The 16,752-nt window shown below is 36.7% G+C and overlaps 5 protein-coding genes and 1 long non-coding RNA gene across 28 annotated transcripts in view; 3 read left to right on the top strand and 3 right to left on the bottom strand.

The window, feature by feature from the left end:
• Positions 1 to 42: 42 nt before the first annotated feature.
• On the bottom strand, positions 43 to 4,969 carry LOC129793409 (zwei Ig domain protein zig-8-like). Of its 3 annotated transcripts, none has more exons than XM_055833411.1 (4): positions 4,484 to 4,947; positions 1,619 to 1,981; positions 768 to 1,112; positions 43 to 160 (listed from the first exon to the last, which is right to left on the bottom strand). In XM_055833411.1, the coding sequence occupies exons 1-4, from the start codon at positions 4,554 to 4,556 to the stop codon at positions 75 to 77; spliced, it is 867 nt and encodes a 288-aa protein (XP_055689386.1). In that variant the 5' UTR covers positions 4,557 to 4,947; the 3' UTR covers positions 43 to 74. The 3 variants fall into 3 exon arrangements, with proteins under 3 accessions (XP_055689386.1, XP_055689387.1, XP_055689385.1); XM_055833412.1 differs by lacking the exon at positions 4,484 to 4,947 and adding an exon at positions 2,044 to 2,302; XM_055833410.1 differs by lacking the exon at positions 43 to 160 and having other exon boundaries at positions 191 to 1,112; positions 4,484 to 4,969.
• Positions 4,970 to 5,624: 655 nt separating this feature from the next.
• Positions 5,625 to 8,130, top strand: LOC129793330 (protein KRI1 homolog). The gene is made up of 2 exons (XM_055833199.1): positions 5,625 to 5,816; positions 5,894 to 8,130. Exons 1-2 carry the CDS (start codon positions 5,687 to 5,689, stop codon positions 8,128 to 8,130), a joined length of 2,367 nt encoding a protein of 788 aa, XP_055689174.1. The 5' UTR covers positions 5,625 to 5,686.
• Positions 8,131 to 8,303: 173 nt separating this feature from the next.
• Positions 8,304 to 10,969, top strand: LOC129793331 (chitooligosaccharidolytic beta-N-acetylglucosaminidase-like). 3 transcript variants are annotated; one of them, XM_055833203.1, is made up of 4 exons: positions 8,304 to 8,635; positions 9,016 to 9,787; positions 9,854 to 10,398; positions 10,530 to 10,969. In XM_055833203.1, the coding sequence occupies exons 1-4, from the start codon at positions 8,304 to 8,306 to the stop codon at positions 10,549 to 10,551; spliced, it is 1,671 nt and encodes a 556-aa protein (XP_055689178.1). In that variant the 3' UTR covers positions 10,552 to 10,969. The 3 variants fall into 3 exon arrangements, with proteins under 3 accessions (XP_055689178.1, XP_055689177.1, XP_055689176.1); XM_055833202.1 differs by having other exon boundaries at positions 9,854 to 10,969; XM_055833201.1 differs by having other exon boundaries at positions 9,016 to 10,969.
• LOC129793335 (transmembrane protein 50A) lies at positions 10,970 to 12,404 on the bottom strand. Its single transcript, XM_055833226.1, has 3 exons — positions 11,879 to 12,404; positions 11,651 to 11,782; positions 10,970 to 11,592 (listed from the first exon to the last, which is right to left on the bottom strand). The coding sequence occupies exons 1-3, from the start codon at positions 11,966 to 11,968 to the stop codon at positions 11,344 to 11,346; spliced, it is 471 nt and encodes a 156-aa protein (XP_055689201.1). The 5' UTR covers positions 11,969 to 12,404; the 3' UTR covers positions 10,970 to 11,343.
• Positions 12,405 to 12,826: 422 nt separating this feature from the next.
• Positions 12,827 to 14,363, bottom strand: LOC129793337 (uncharacterized). The gene is made up of 3 exons (XR_008750900.1): positions 14,323 to 14,363; positions 13,351 to 13,533; positions 12,827 to 13,284 (listed from the first exon to the last, which is right to left on the bottom strand). It is a non-coding gene; the product is annotated as an uncharacterized LOC129793337 (long non-coding RNA).
• LOC129793332 (SPARC-related modular calcium-binding protein 2) overlaps positions 14,213 to 16,752 on the top strand; it is a 21,761-nt gene continuing 19,221 nt past the window's right edge. For 6 of the 19 annotated variants that reach the window (XM_055833213.1, XM_055833217.1, XM_055833205.1 and 3 more), the window contains exons 1-2: positions 14,213 to 14,349; positions 14,415 to 14,925. The gene's annotated coding sequence lies outside the window, so the exon portion shown is untranslated. The remainder of the gene's footprint in view (positions 14,350 to 14,414; positions 14,926 to 16,752) is intronic. The other 13 variants (XM_055833211.1, XM_055833208.1, XM_055833207.1 and 10 more) reach the window with 8 other exon arrangements.

Here is a 16,752-nt window from a genome sequence, read left to right as displayed (position 1 = left end):
GCGCGCCTGGATCAATGAGCCATGTATGTAATGATATGAAGGTAACGATGGACAATTCTTTTAATTTTTCATCCTTATAGTGTACATAGTAAAAAGGTAATAAAATGTAGAAACAGAGCCACCCTGATTGTGCATGGTGCAGTTCCTCTCAAGAATCCAACTGCAAAAGATAGAACAAAAATCAATAAAATATTTTGATGAATTTTTATTGGTTTTCACACCTCAGATAAGTTTTTTTCAAGTTTTTTTTAAAGGTATAGGTAGTCAAATGTTATTTAGATCCCAGAACTACCTTTGAATAACCTTTTGAATTTGTCGTTCTCGAGATATGTGATCTCCAACTCAAAATAAGCTCAAAGAAAGAATCTCATTTAATTAATCACATTTTATCGGAATAAACATAACTGATTTGGTAAGATCGAGTCTCAACAATGAGAAACTTTTCAATTTTTAAGAAATTATTTTTCTTTACTTGAAAATAAAAAAAAAAGTTTTGTATTTATAGGTATAATGGGTATAATAAATTTTTAAGAAAGAATTACAACAATTTTCTCAAGTCTATCCATTATTTTTGAATATGTATTCAGTTTAAAATAATATTTCAATTTTCTTTCCACCCTCACCTATAGGTCTTCAGACAATATTTTAAGACGGTTTACAAAAACTAAACAATTCTTTGAGGAAATTCCAGAAGCTTTGTTTCTGCACTTGTTGCGCCTTTTTATAGGTAACGAGATTAACGTAAGCATTTAATGAGATCTCTGTACCTTTTCCTTCATCAATAAAAAGCATCACTGTGTCCGTCCCGGATCCAGCTATAGAACATGAGTAGGCTCCGTTGTCCTCAGGTGCCGACGCTATCAGTGTGAGCCTGCTCACGACATTGTGGGGTTTCCATTCGGTGTACACACTTACGCCTCCCCGTGGGTTCTCATGCTTCTCAATGGGACGCCCATCCTTGAGCCACATCACGCGTCCGCCCTCTGACCCATTGACACGATGGACAGCTGAACAGTGGAAGGTTACGACGGATCCCGCTTTGACCACTTCTTCGCGTGGCCCTTCAATCTGCGTCGTGACAAAGGGCGTATCTGCTTGTTCTGCCTCGGGCCCTGTACAACAAAACGGAAAAGAATGCACGTAAATGAAAAATGTCTCCACACACAAAGACAGCCCATCAGATTCACAGCTCTTTCGCTGTCACTTCCCCATCCCGTAACCATAAATCACATTGGATGCCAGCAATTAAGGCAATCGCATAAATTAATTATTCCCCTAGCGATGGTTTGTAACAAAAAAAATTCTGTGAAAATTTCGCATGAAATATTAATTGTTCGCCTGATTCTTCAAATAAATCTATCGATGTGATTAATTTAGTGGTGAAAAGACATGCTTCCATAGTTAATTAATAACACCACAAGCAAACTTATTAATATGTTAAGTAAAAGTCATGGCATTTTACTTTTGAGTGTTCTGAAAGATTGTAGATATCCATTTCATTTTTAAGGTTTCTTTTAAACTGAAAGTTAAGTTTATCCAAATAAAATTGCTTGTAGTGGATTTCTTCCTTTGCTTTCACAAATATTTTCATATAGTCTTTAACTCATTTTCTTCTCACCTGAAATATCAATAATTTTTAGTGTGATGCGATTCTTGATATCAGGTTCCGTGGATACCTGACATTCATATTCTCCAGCATCACTTTGCCGTACATTGCTGATCATGAGATTCCAGACATTCTTGCCCGGTGACGGTTCCTGTTTGGATATCCTTGGATCCGATGTGTAGACAAAGTCATTAACAATAAGGACATGATGATCCCTACGACGAATCCAGGATACATATCTATCTCCGACATTGTGCACAATGCATGAGAGTATCACAGTATGACCCACGGCGGCCTCAATTTCCCGAGGAACTTCTCCGAAAGTGGGCCCCAAGTCCACTAAATTCGTCTCCTCGTGGAATAATCCCGTGCTGCCTGGAAGAGATAACATTATATATAGGCATATAGAAGATGAATTCTCATAACTAAGCACGCACCAACTACACCTCGCATCATCTGGCAAGTGAGCAAGCGAAATAGTGCCGAGGCGTTTGTGGGAATTTATTTAAAATAGATAAAAGAGAAGAAAAAGAACGCGTGAGTCACATCGAAGTGTCCCCCTATTGCTTTGGGAAGAAAAAGAAGCAAAAATTGTAGAAAATCCGCTCATTCGCGTGTTAAATCTAACATAATGATAATCCTACATTTTTTTTGCACGGAAATGGGCTTGTTCAATAACTTTTCTATCGCATTTAATTGCGGCAAGTTCCGTGAATAGATTGTAAAATGCCAGATCAGAACATTTTCAATATGTATGCCTATTTTGCGCTAAATTACATTCACATAAATACCCATATACCAATCCCACAATTAAGTCCCTCAATTATGTAGGATCATTAAAAAAAAGAGAATATCCTACTTATTTAGGAAACACTATTGTATCCAATATATTTTTTGTTTTTGCACTTGAAGCCCCGGTGGTAAAGAGAGCTAAAGCACCACTCAATACCACTCATCGCTGGGGTTGTGGGTTCGATTCCCGCAGCGGCTTGCCGTTTTTCTGGCCTAGTGCTTCCTTCCCTTTCTTTCCTTTCTACTCCACAGCTATTCCTTTCCTGCTCGGACGATTGGTGCAACTACGAGATGGAGCCAACATCAGCATCAGTGCCATCTGTAGGGCGGAGGGACAACAGTAGCCACCAGTGTCCATAGCTATGCCGGTCCACCAGCGATAAATGTGCAGCTGCTAGCAGTCAGTGCCTGTGTTTGCGGAACTTCCTGTATGGGTCGGAGCCAATATCAACAGTGCCATCTGTAGGCGGAGGTACAATGCTGATTATGGATATGCACTGTGAATCACCAACGGCGAAAGAGTGCCAATGCTAGCAGCCAGCGCCTGCGATAGCGGAACTTCCCGTGCACCAACATCTCCGACAGGATCTTCCCTCCACCCAAACAGTCTATCGACTAGGTGTGGAGTAATCTTCCGAAAAATTCTGCACAGTGCAACTTGGATCAAATAGAATTTGTGAATAGTGTAGTAATGTGTAAAATTGTAGGAATGAATAAAGAATTATTATTATTATTATTAAAAAAGAAAACCAAAAATCCTATCCTTATTTAAAAAAAAATACGAAAACAGGTACATTTATGAATACCTACAGGATTACTCGCAGAATAATATTCTTAAAATTAGAATGCCACGATTGTGGTATACCAACTAATCCTTAAAACTAGTTTTTTAGACTAGAATAATAAGAATATGATATGTCTGCGAGATGCGAATGAGAAGAGGTTTAGGATGCAACTGAACTTTTATTTGGATAAACTCTACCCTTTATATACTACAGAATAAAAAATTATATTCCAATCGTTCAGAAGGTTCGGAATGAATATCATATTGGAACTTTTCATTCTATTATGTACTTATAAAACATGTTACATAACCGAAGTTTATAGTTAAATAATGAAAAGCTATAAGCAACTTCAAAATACAAAGTAGAGTACAATGTATATTACAATACAACTGAAGTATCCGTTGTTAATAATGAAAAATCGAAGGACGTTTTCAGATAGTTATGTAAAATTACGCATAAAAATAAGAATAATTTTTTAGCGTGGCTAGAAGCGGTATAATGTGGACTTCATTTCTCTAATGAAATGTTTTTCTTACAGTTTCTTAAATTCTTCCTAATTACGAACTTTTGGCAGCTTACAAATCCCTCATCCCTTTTTTATTTTTTTATATTATCTCTTAATGAAATTACATGATTTCTCACTAAATACCTACATTTTAAGTCGTACATTCAAACCTTGTTGGGTTTGACGCAAATAAATTGTAAGGAACGTTCTTTCTCTTCTTCCGATTTATAGCCTCCTAAAAGCATTTTAACCATTTGCCCTTGAAGGGAAAATAATTTATTGATCCTATGTAGGTATATATCTACTATTTAGAAACTTTTCGATGATGGCCAAACATGTGGGCTTGCTAAAATAAAAGAAACTTTTTATTTTAATAATTCCTTTTGAGCACGACACAAGGTTATGATAGAATAATTTTTATTTGCTCTCCTCCAACATCAAATTGCGCCGCAAATTTTAATTACCCTCCTATATTTGGATAGTGTTTAGTGACGCGTAATTTAAATTACATCAAATTGGAAATGATACATTTTGTTTGCCAGATTTTATGTAGCTACATATTTACAATTTATATAAAATATCTCACGCTTCCTCTTGCTTGGGAAGCAAATATTTAAGAAAGTGTTTATTTCATGATTTGATTATTGATTATATTACATATATGATTTATAGAACATTAATAATAGTCACAATTTAACACTAATTTGTACATAGTTCACTCATCATTCGCATTTATGGGGACACATGCTACATTTTTTTAGTTGCTTCCTTTGCATATGGATTTTTTTTTATTACCTGTTATCGCTGCGACTATTTCCGTGGTTGAGTGCAAAAGTATAAGGAGCACAAATGCAATTAATTTCCTCATTCTCTCACCGGTTTCGTCAAGGAATTTGGATAGCAAGGAAGACAAAAACAATCTCAAAGCACTTCATATGATATTTCTGGGTGAAATGGCGTTTTTCCTCATTTTTCCCACTCAGAAAAAAATGTGTAGAAAAAATACACTTGAGAATTTTAGCCAGAAAATTTCTAATGTGAAAAATTCTCTATGGAAGTAGAAAAAAGGCCTGTGCGTATGAGAGAAATCTCGTGAATTCGGCTGGCCTTCCTTCCTCACTGGGCTGAATTAGATGTTCGACTGAAGCAGAAAATAGATTTCGCGCCTGTCCATACTTAAGTAATTGAGAATGTGTAAGGAATTTCCCGCCTTTTCCACCTCACCACACAAAAGCCATGTGATTTCTTCTCTGCTGAGGATTTGTTTATACACGCAGTGGCATCAACAACTTCTTCACGGATACACCAATTTTCACGGTATTTTACGACATTTCACGCAACCATTTTTCGTTTTTTTTTCGCTTTTCCATTTCCCTCTCTAACACACGCACTTTTTTTCCCACAGAAGCTCATTTGGCCGACAAAGACATACTTTTCTCATCAAGGAAATCACATCGTTAAATTTTGAGACGTATTCGGGATAAAATATTACTCTTGATGGATTTTTTTCTATTTAAAAAAAAATGTTAAATACTTGATACCAAGAAAACCCGATTCTTGCACAAAATCATTATGCACTGTAAATTCATCGATCCTACAAGCGGACAAAGCACAAATGTTTCATATGTTGTATATACATACAGCATAAATACAAAATTCGTGACGTCATTGTTTAAATTTTTACAAAATCTTTATTGATTAGGTATTCCTAGCTAATTCCATGTAGATAACGAGTTTATACACGTGTTTTTTTTAAAGAGGTTATACGAACTTTAAACACCTTCATAATGTGGAAGAAAGACATTTTTACAATCAATTATTTATTTACTCTTTTTCTTCATATCGCAACTATCGCAATTTTCTAAGCTTGTCGACGACCGTTAAAATGAATCATTTCAAAAATGACAGTTATTGGTTTTGTAAACACTTCAGCATGTTTTTATTTTGATAACACGTGTGTGGAATTTTCTCACACCTTTTTCACAAAAAGTGTCCAAAATGACTTCAAAATCTAATAAAATGTTTGAAAGTGATTCTAATTCCGATGCTGAGGACTTCTCCTTCTCTACTAATACAAAATTCGCCAAATCCTACGACAGGGCACGGCAGAAGGAGTTGATGAAGAAATGTAAGATAAGTTTTTTTGATATATATTTTTTGATAAGGAATTGTCTTATTCTGAAAGTTTTGGTGATTGTTTTGCAGTGAAGGAGCATGAGCTGGATTCAGAAGAATCTAGCAGTGAGTCTGAGGAATCTGAGGAAGATGATGGATTTGCTGATGAGGAGTTTGACAAAAAATTCTTCAGCACACTTGCATCGATCAAGGCGAGGGATCCTAAGATCTATAAGAAGGATGTAGAATTCTTCGGAGATGTGGATCTTAGTACCCGAAAGCGCTCAAAAGAAGATAAACCCATCACAATTAGAGACCTTGAGAGAAAAGTTCTCTTGGAGCATGGTGGGATGTTTGAGGAGGTTGATAGCAAAACCATTGGGCCTCCTTTGATTACGAAGGAAGAAAAGGAGGATAAAATGATGTTTCACCTGAGCGACAGTGATGATGAAGAAGGTTTTGATAAGCTCTATACAACGAAGAAAATTGAAGTTGAGGAGGAAAACGAAGAAGAAATTAATCCTGACATTGTGGAGCCAATGAAGAAATTCTGGAATGATTCGAATATCTCAAAGGATGAGGCATTTCTTAGAGATTTTGTTCTAAAGAGACCTTATGCAAAGGTTGATGATAGTGATGAGGAGGATCGTTTCAATTTGTCAGAAGATGAAAAAGATCTGGAGAAGCAAGCTGAATTTGAACAGAAGGTTAATTTCCGCTTTGAAGAACAAGATCAGGAATTTATCAAGAGATTTCCACGTACAATTGCCACTTCTGTGAGGAATGTGGATGATAGGAGGAAGAAGAAGAGAGCTGAGCTAAAAGAGAGGAAAGCGCGGGAGAAGGAAGAACGCAAGAAGGAGATTGAGAAGCTAAAAGAGCTTAAAAAGCAAGAGATTGAGGAGAAAATCAACAAACTGAAGCAAGTTGCCGGGAGTGAGAACATCCAATTTGACAATGCTGACCTCTCCGATGAATTTGATCCAGACGCTCATGATCGTAAAATGCAGCAGATCTTCAACGATGAATATTACGGAATTGATGAGGGAGAAGATAAACCCGAGTGTCCGGATATTGAGGATTTGAAGGTTCAAGATTGGGACAACTATGATCCGGATGATGATGAGGAAGGTGAAGATGTTGCAGTACCACATTGCGATGATCCAGACTTTAACATGGACTGTGAATATGATCCACAAGCAGCAAAGAAAGAATTCGAAAAGGAAATGATTGAGAATACGCAGTCCCGGAAACGTAGAAAGCGTCGAAGTAAATTTGCCGAAGTCCTCCGGAAGGACAAGCCCATCTTCAATCCCGAAGACGAGAAGACATACGCTGAGTACATTGATGAATATTACAAACTTGACTGCGAGGATGTTATTGGAGACGTAAAATGCAGATTTAAGTACGTCGAAACCGTTCCAAATGACTTTGGCCTCACCGTCGAAGAGATCTTAATGGCGAAGAATAAGGAGCTTAATAAATGGGCTAGTTTGAAAAAAGCTGTCCAAATTCGTCCCAAGCACGTGGAAATGAATGAAATTCAACAGTATGACAAAAGGAGGCAGAATTGGTTCCTTAAGAAGCAAATCCTTCGTAGTGTGTATGGGGAAGACTCCGAAGAGGAAGATGCAGATAGGAATCCCAATTCTATACCTAAACTCTATGAAAAAGATGAAAAATTAAAAAATTCTGATAGTGAAAATATTACGAAGGGGGACAAGAAGAAGAAAATTAAAATCCAGAATTCAGAACAGGAAAAAACATCAGAAAAGACGAAAGAAACTAAAAGCTTTGAAGAAAATCATAAATCTGACCTAATTTTTAAAACTCCTTCAAAAAATAAGAAAAAGACGGAAAAACAATCAACACCAAAAAGTCCCAAAGAAAATGGGTTGATGAAAAAGGAAAATCCAAAGGAGAATCAAAAAGAAATTGAGGAAATGAAACCGAATCCAGAAATGGGCGAAAAAAAGAAAAAGAGAAAATCAGACGCCATGGAACAAACTCTGCAAAATCCTGCCAAAAAGTTTAAATTCAGTAAAAGCTCTGGACTGAAGAACTTTGGAAAAAATGAACCGAAGAAGAAACCAACAAATGAAGTTATAGGCTACGAGACTTCTCAAGGAAAGTTTGCCATCAATACGAGTCGTTTAATGGCTTTCGGGATAAATCCAAAAAAGTTTCGGAGCAAAGTGAAGTACGGAGGTGCTGATAATAACAAAAACAATCAGAAGAACAAAAACAAGAATAATAGTCCTGGGAAAAGTAAGAAACAAAAGAAGAAGAAGAACAAAAAGAAGTCTCAACAGAAGCAAACAAATTAATCGTCAATCTCAATCAAATCCACACATTCAATTTACGTCTATATACCATATGAAAAAAAAGCATGAAAAATAGTTTCCAAGGAATATAAAAAGGACCCCCTAGGCTGAGTTTCACGTATCCCCAATTGCCACTGAATTGGTACGACAGAAGAAAATTTATCACCCACCATAAGATGATAAGAAAATCATTTACAATAATATCAGTTTGGCCGCGAGTATCTGCGCGCATTTACTATTTAATTAGACCTGGAAGCGGCACAAGTGATTGCGATTTGAGTACAGATTACATTATCCGAAAAACAGATAAACCTTCATTTGAGCTTCAGTTCTCCGACGGGAGTTGCGGCCTAAAGATGAACAAGAAGAAGTGTTTCACACCGGATAAGTTAGTTTGCTACGTTATGGGACTTCTTGTTGTTGTTGCCGCTACTGCTGCGGTCATAATGATTGTAAGGACGTCAATCTGTGATTCTCAAGAGGTGGACTTTGCTGAAAAGAAGCCCATGTAAGTAGAAAGACATCTGTTGATTTAAGAAGCAAGGGAAAGAGATCATTTGGGAAAATTATGATTTTCACCCTATTATGGTTCTCTTTTCCGTCAAGTACTACATAAGGTACATTAAGGCCTTTTTCACAAATAGGGATGTATGTATCGATCTCCCTATTTATCAAACAATAGGGAGCAACAACAGAAGCTCTCTTCCCAGTTGTCCACTGTATAGCTTTTTATTGAATATAAGTTGGTTTTTAACTGATTTTTTTCATGTAGCAAGAATATCGCAACATTGGAAAATGATTGTTATACCTATAAGAAGTTTTAAAATTACAAAATAATTTTATATTAAAGTGAAACTAAAAAAACCCATTTGTAACATTTTTGAACAGAGCTACACCGTGGGGATTCAAATGCGTGGAAGATAAATGCGTTCGGACGCTAATTACTGTGGATAATTGGCGGTATCTCGACAGCTTATCTGTGTGTCACCTCAAGTGCGAAAGGTACGGCACACTCCTGCCTCAGCCCACCATCCAGACGCACATCAGTGATACCGTCGAGGCGATCAGTGTGTGTGGAATGGAGTTTATAGGTGTTGAAGATGAGGCCGTTCAGAATCACCTCGATGAAAGTATCCATCGATTCTTTCAGCATCTTGAGAAGAAGAAGACAGAAAAGCATCCCCTGGCCAGAGGATCAAAGGTCAGGGTTGAATTTAAACTTGCTCAGAATAATCTATCACTTACTTTGGACACCGATGAGAGCTACAAATTGCAAATTAATGGGGATGTTGAGCATGAAATTAAAGTTCTTATCGAAGGAGAAACCTACTTTGGTCTCCGGCACGGACTGGAGTCATTGGCGCAACTTATTGTGTACGATAATCTGCAGTATCGATACAAAATACCAAAGAGAGTGGAGATTGAAGATAGGCCTGCCTATCGACATCGTGGAATTCTCTTGGACACGGTTAGACAATTTTATACTGTTGACTCCATTAAGAGGACACTCGATACAATGGCAATTGTTAAGCTGAATGTCTTTCACTGGCACATTACTGATGCCAACAGTTACCCCATGAAGTTAAAGAACTTCCCCGATATGGCGAGGTTTGGTGCGTATGGTCCTCATAAAGTTTACACAGTCAATGATATGAAGGAGGTAGTGATAATAAATACAAATGAGGAAGGAGACTATCAGAGAATAATCTTTTTTTTTCATTTCCAGGTTGTTCGCTATGCTCGTGTACGAGGAATTCGAGTTATTCCGGAATTTGATGCTCCAGCTCATGTGGCAGAAGGTTGGCAATTAACAGACTTTGTTACATGTTACAATGCCCAGCCATGGTCACAGTTTTGTGCAGGTCCACCATGTGGACAGTTGGATCCCACCCGGGCGGATCTCTATAATGTTCTTGAAGAGATCTACCGTGAGATGAATGAAGTTTTCGATTATCCAGATATGTTTCACATGGGCGGAGATGAGGTTTACCCATCATGTTGGAACACCAGCACACACATTCAGCAGTGGATGATTGAAAGAGGCTGGCAATTGCGCAGGGAGGATTTTGTGGAGCTCTGGAATCATTTTCAATCTCACGCCCATGAACGTCTCAAAGCAGCCGCATCACAAACACGTGCGATTCTCTGGACGGGAACACTCACCGAGCCGAATTTTGTAGAGCGTTTCTTACCACAGGAAGACTACATTATTCAGGTCTGGACAGAGGGATCGGGTGCAGCGTCACATGTGCCGCATCTTCTGGCACGCGGGTATGATCTCATCATTTCAAACAGCGACGCCCTCTATCTCGACTGTGGCTTTGGGCTATATGTCGATGAGGGCGTGAACTGGTGTAGTCCCTATAAGCCATGGTCTAAGATCTATAACAATAACATCACAGCTATGGGCGGAGAGCGTCGTGAGCAGATCTTGGGCGCTGAAGCTTGCCTGTGGTCGTCCATTTCCAGCGAAGACTCTCTTGATTCGCGTTTATGGCCCCGTGCTAGTGCCCTTGCAGAGCGTCTTTGGTCAGATCCGGAGACAAACTTCCGGGGAGTAGAACGACGAATTTTACTCCACAGACGGGATCTTATTAATCTCGGTATCGCAGCTGAGAGTATTCAACCTGATTGGTGCCTCCAGAATCCCTTTTATTGCGTACGATGAGCTTGCTGGAGATTTGGCCAAATGAAAAATAGGTCTTGAAGATTTTCTTGGATAATGAAATGATAAATATTTTAAATTGATTGAGTAATTTAGCAAAGAAAAATGTTTTTTTTTTTTAAAATATTTTATAAAATCACACAGCTCTTAAAAATGAATAAACTCTATTTAAAATAATTTTTGATTTTTTTTTCAAGAAATCCCTTTTATTAAGTGTTTCCTTGGTGTAAAATATAATAATTATAAATACACTAAAAATGATTTGCAAAATGGTTACATGATCAAGTCGAGGGATGGACACTGAAAGGAAACCCCACGTTGGTAGCGGTTGCCTTGAATGAGAATTTGCATTATACAGATTATAATTACATTTTTTATATGATAGAAAAAGAGGAGACAAGGATAGGGTGTGAGTGGCTTTCCGTAATTTCTCGGGAGAGCTCCGTGTGTGTATAGCATCTAAAAAGTGGCAGAGAAGAAGAATAACTTAAGAAAAAATTCTTCAATGCTGGGATGAAGATGCTTTCTTTTCAGGAAGGTTCAAGGGCCGCCTAGAAGCCAAACTCTGAATCAGATTCGGATCGTCCGAATTTATACACCAAAGAGCCGAGGAAGATGAAGAGGTTCTGCAGCAGAAGAGCCACACCAGGCCACTTTGCCTGTGTCTCCGGCAAAGAGAATTCTGCAATCATGATCCATACAGCCGCAATGATTGCTGCAAAGCCCAATACAAAACCAACAAAGAGCCAAATGCGTGCTCCTCGCTGACTTAGTCGTCCGCCAGTGTATGATTCTGAAATCTGCATTTGGGATTAGCAGACATGGATACAGAGGAGGTTGGACTCGAAGGATACTCACCATAGAATTGGAGACGGCATTAACCATGAAGAAACTGATGGAACCGAGAATGCCACAGATGTGATGAGCCCCATCGAGACCACCGCCACTCTCCGTGGAGGCGTCAATAATGAGCCACCAACCGATAAAGAACTGGCACGAGACAAAGTGGATGAGTCATGTAATCCCCAGACAAAATTCCCAAGCGGATTTAGTTGATCCCCTTCCTTCAAAATTATGTATACTCACGAAAAGTCCGGAAACTATCGAAGCAAAGGCATTGCGTCTACTGGTGGCTTCGAACCACATACACGAGTGGAATGCATCGAATATGGCCATCTTAACATAAAATGCACCGTGGGGGCGACTTTTCTGTGACAAAGGGGATGAAATCACAAAAATTTTTTCACGGTTGTTTTGGACTTTTCTTTTTGACACAAAATTTCCCGCGGGATTTTTTGCAGTTCCCGCGCTATCGCTGAATCTCGAGGAGCGGGAAAGAAAAAACGAAATAGCATGAGAAAATACGTTCTTCTCACTCTGGCATTTTGTGTAGGTGAGTTTTTTTGAGTGTGTGCGTAAAATGTTTGATTGTAGTTGTGTGGAAAAATTTTAAAATATTAATTTTTCCGGGAAAATCTCATTTTTGGAACTTGGGCCTCCGCGGGAAATGTTCAGGGGGGCCCCGGGAGCCTCAGTAAAAATTTGGGCGCGAAATTCGCCTGTTTAAAAAAACCATTTTACACGACTTTTTCTGGCGAGAATTTTGAGTATTTTGAATTGGGGACGCCAATCGACGCGGCGTCGCTTTCTGGTCTCAAAAAAGGTAATTTCGCTGGGAAATTCGGCGGAAAACGCGAGAAATTTGCGAAAAACTGAAATTTTGAGGGAGAAAGTATCAGTGACGTGCACCGTCTCATTTTCTCTTCAATAAAATGTATTAAAAAATAGCAGGGGTGGCTTTTGGAACTAAATTTAGGGCGCCAAATTCAAAAAGTAGTCAAAAAAGCATGAAAATTATATGGGGGCTACATGAAATGGGTCTTTGGGGCGAAAATAAATATCATTGGTAACAATCGCCTGGTATGAGGAGTCTCTGTACCAAATTTCATCGCGATCGGACCAAAACGGTGTAGAAATGCATAGCTACACAGACACGAAATCCTTTTTGAGTTCTGTTCAAAAATTTTTTTCAATTTCATCAGGTGCTTTTCTTTATTTTACACCGTATAATTTAGTACATTGCATTGTATGTCCCACAGATTAAATAGAGTTTTACTCAAACTGTGTGTTTTTTTTATTCTGTCGCCAATAAATGAGAGTACGTCTCATTTTCTCTTCTACAAAATAATGAAAATCTAGTGATTTAAATTAAACGATTATAATTCAAATTGATTTATTATTTGGTTAAATTCCATTCCTGATGATTTGAAGAAGCTGGATGTCTTTAGGATGTAGTGTAACGCGCCCTCTGAATAGTGTACACAGAGATTAACATCTTCGAATAGATTCACTATATAAGTTTCTGCTGCTTCCTGCAGAGCATCAAAAACGATTTCCATCATGTTGGAGTTCCCATGTTGTTGCAGAATTTTATGCATCACCTGGTTAAATGCCCTATTCATAAGCCCCTTAAATTTTTAGAAGATTCGTACCTATAGATTCGAATTTCGTGGTCATCTGCTAGTGCTTAATTTTCCAATCAATTTTAGTGTACATACCTATAATACTTTTTGGGTTGCGCTGCACTCTGATTCCTGCTCGTGATGGAGAATCCAGTGTGGTTGTCCTCATTGTTGGGGATACTGAACTTTGTGTTTCGGGAGATTGAGTTGCATTCCAGAAGACTGACTGTTGATGTCTGGTGGATGCTGCTTCGTCCTAGCGAGGTGGGTGTTTTTGACCTGGGAAAATTTTCAGCTCTTTTAGTAAGTAGAACCTCACCACGGTTTCCCTTTTGGATATTTTGGCCACGAGACATTTTTTAACGTTATAAAATCACTTCATTTTTAATTTTTTCTACTTTTTTATTATTTTTTTTTCAGACGCTACTGTTTAACTCTCGCGTGTTTTTTCCAATTAATTTATGAATTTAATTGTTTTTTTCCAAGTTACAAATGAATAAAATTCACGAAAAAGAGGCAAAAGAAGACGTTCTGACTAAGAAAAGTCCTCTAAGGGCGAAATACACTAGTAAATCGAGTTTAAAATGTTAAACAGTCTTAAAATTTAAGACATTTTTTAAATCAGTTTTAATTTTTTTTTTAAATTGGACTTAAACGCTAATTTTGATTACAGGACATTGTGTGATGCATTTTATTTTTTCACAGACTGATTTCGCAGAAAATGTCCATATTGGAAAAATCTCTTTAGCGAAATTCATTGAAAAATAAAAATTTTAAGTCCGACTTAAAACCCGACTTATAATTTTAAGCTCTACTTATTAGTGAATTTCGCCCTAACTAAGGTTTTGCTAATGACTTTTTTCTCTATGAAAAAGATGGCAAGATCGCCTAAAAATGGGTAATGTTAAAATCATGCCCTAAAATCGTTAAGTTATGTAGATTTATTTTTAAAGAAGTGCACGATTCTTAAAACTCATTTGGTAGCATCGCTAATGGATGTACAGCAGAGCTTTCCGTGAGAGTCAACTATACATATAGGCTCCAACTTGATGGAATAAACTCAGTTACCTCACACGCTGTCCCATCGAAAAAGAGGTAAATGCGAAGATGCATTTTGTGTGTGTTGTTGTCAATTTATTTTATTGAATGCGCCATTCCAGACACTTGAGGATTATTTGACGCGCTAAATCTTACCACGAGGGCCCGCGCAAGGCTTGTCACTATAAGACGAGTTTATCATTCATTCAACCGGAGATCGCCTCGTAAGTGCTTCGTCGAAATCCCACTGATGAGGCCAAGACTAGCAAATGTTGGAGAGGCGTTCCACGCGTTGTCGTCAGTTGCGTTTAAGTTGATCTTGCAGTCAGTTCGCTCTGTGGATTCTCGACGCGAAAAGCCCGACGTGTCTCTCTTGGGTGAGAAACTGAGAAGAACTTAATTTAAAAAAAAAATGAATTTTAGGGAATAAAAAAAAAATAAAACTACAAGCCACAAGCCTATAAGTGGTAGTGGAACGTGTAGGGAGTGTGCCTATATGGTTTTTAAGTGGTGAGTGGAGGTTGGAAAATTTCTGCGAGACATGCCAGTAAAATTGCCCAACAACCCATATTCGTAAATGTGTTTTTCGTGTTATACCCAGAGAGTTTGAAGAGGAGACTCTCGTCAATTGAAGTACGATTGCATTGAATTTAATTTACAATTATTTGCATACTGTGAGGCACCATTAAATGCCCCTCGTAGTGCATTGAGCCACAATGATGTGATTCTCTTTCCACACAATTTTTCCAAGCCAGCCCAAAAAATGTACAATAGACGAGAACTTTTGATGCACCACCACAAATTGTACATTTAACCATTTTTCGTGCGCTTTTTCATTGTGAATCAATAACTTAATGAATTAAAAGGGTTTTTTTCTTTTTTTCTTACCTCTTATTTCACCATCACAAGCCGACGAAATGGTTTTTTTTTGCAATGAAAGCTGTAAAGTTTGGGAAATTTCGGAAAAATATCCATTTTACATTCTTCAAGGTACTTTTTTGTCATTCAAGGCGAAGACAAATCTCATTTCAAAACTATATATGTATTACAAATTCCCAAAAACCTCAATAAAATTCCCAATATATACGCTTCTTTTTCTCAACCAAGAGCGACTTTCTTTTTCTCGCTGAAAAACTTGATTCCTCAAAGATATATTTTGTTGCTGTGCTTTGCTGTGGTAATGCTTCTTTAATGGTAACCAAACTAATTATATGGGAGAAATTATACCCAGTAAAACATCTAGGTCCACAGTGGATCCACAATGCGGAACTACAAATGCACCACCGTGGATCCAGATCCTGGAGAAATTTTTTTTTGGGTTTTCTTGCATTTTTCATATTTTTTCAATTACAAATATATTTAAAAATGCTAAATAAGCATTTAGTAAATAAGTAAAAGTCTTGGAAATGCATAAAAATCAATTTTTTTTATTATTAATTTACATTAAAAATTTACATTACTTTTATACATAAAAATACATGTAATACATAATTTCAGCTTCAAATTTTTAAAATTTACATTCTTTTAATTTTTGACTATTATTCACAATATTTTTTATTATTTTTTTTATTACAATACATCTTATAATAAATCGTGCACTATCAGTCGTCAGAACAAACACTTAAAAGTGCTCTTTATATACCTATTAAAATTTTTTCACAAAAAACATACCAAAAATTCTTTATAAGAAAAAAATCTTTCTTAACAAATTAATTTAAGAATTCTTTCTCCTTCAAATAACCCAAAAGTTCTTAAGAAGAAAATGAATCATTTTTTATATAAGAATTCTTTAAAAGGAAAAAGATCTTTCTTAACAAATTAATTTAAGAATTCTTTCTCCTTCAAATTACTCAAAAGTTCTTAAGAAGAAAAAGATCTTTTTTAACAAATTAATTTAAGAATTCTTTCTCCTTCAAATAACCCAAAAATTCTTAAGAAGAAAATTAATCATTTTTTATACAAGAATTCTTTAAAAGGAAAAAGATCTTTCTTGACAAATTAATTCAAGAATTCTTTCTCCTTCAAATAACCCAAAAGTTCTTAAGATGAAAATTAATCATTTTTTAACAAATTAATTTAAGAATTCTTTCACCTTCAAATAACCCAAAAGTACTTAAGAAGAAAATGAATCATTTTTTATACAAGAATTCTTTAAAAGGAAAAAGATCTTTCTTGACAAATTAATTCAAGAATTCTTTCTACTCCAAATTACCCAAAAATTCTTAAGAAGAGAAAGATCTTTCTTAACAAATTAATTCAAGAATTCTTTCTCCTTCAAATAACCCAAAAGTTCTTAAGAAGAAAAAGATCTTTTTTAACAAATTAATTTAAGAATTCTTTCACCTTCAAATAACCCAAAAGTTCTTAAGAAGAAAATTAATCATTTTTTATACAAGAATTCTTTAAAAGGAAAAAGATCTTTCTTAACAAATTAATTTAAGAATTCTTTCTCCTTCAAAT

Source organism: Lutzomyia longipalpis, chromosome 3 (genome assembly GCF_024334085.1).
Source record: "Lutzomyia longipalpis isolate SR_M1_2022 chromosome 3, ASM2433408v1".
NCBI lineage: Eukaryota > Metazoa > Arthropoda > Insecta > Diptera > Psychodidae > Lutzomyia > Lutzomyia longipalpis.
Note: the sequence above shows the minus strand (reverse complement) of the source record. Positions and strands in the feature narration are given on the sequence as shown.

What these genes read in the sequence shown, in the direction of transcription:
- LOC129793331 (XM_055833201.1), top strand. Translation starts at nt 8,304, where the DNA reads ATGATAAGAAAATCATTTACAATAATATCAGTTTGGCCGCGAGTATCT. An exon ending in TTTGCTGAAAAGAAGCCCAT is followed by an intron (nt 8,636 to 9,015) that starts GTAAGTAGAAAG and finishes ATTTTTGAACAG; the next exon opens with AGCTACACCGTGGGGATTCA.
- LOC129793330 (XM_055833199.1), top strand. Translation starts at nt 5,687, where the DNA reads ATGACTTCAAAATCTAATAAAATGTTTGAAAGTGATTCTAATTCCGAT. An exon ending in GAAGGAGTTGATGAAGAAAT is followed by an intron (nt 5,817 to 5,893) that starts GTAAGATAAGTT and finishes ATTGTTTTGCAG; the next exon opens with TGAAGGAGCATGAGCTGGAT.
- LOC129793335 (XM_055833226.1), bottom strand. Translation starts at nt 11,968, where the DNA reads ATGGCCATATTCGATGCATTCCACTCGTGTATGTGGTTCGAAGCCACC. An exon ending in CGATAGTTTCCGGACTTTTC is followed by an intron (nt 11,783 to 11,878) that starts GTGAGTATACAT and finishes GTCTCGTGCCAG; the next exon opens with TTCTTTATCGGTTGGTGGCT. An exon ending in ATGCCGTCTCCAATTCTATG is followed by an intron (nt 11,593 to 11,650) that starts GTGAGTATCCTT and finishes TCCCAAATGCAG; the next exon opens with ATTTCAGAATCATACACTGG.
- LOC129793409 (XM_055833410.1), bottom strand. Translation starts at nt 4,556, where the DNA reads ATGAGGAAATTAATTGCATTTGTGCTCCTTATACTTTTGCACTCAACC. An exon ending in AATAGTCGCAGCGATAACAG is followed by an intron (nt 1,982 to 4,483) that starts GTAATAAAAAAA and finishes TATCTCTTCCAG; the next exon opens with GCAGCACGGGATTATTCCAC. An exon ending in AAAAATTATTGATATTTCAG is followed by an intron (nt 1,113 to 1,618) that starts GTGAGAAGAAAA and finishes TTTGTTGTACAG; the next exon opens with GGCCCGAGGCAGAACAAGCA.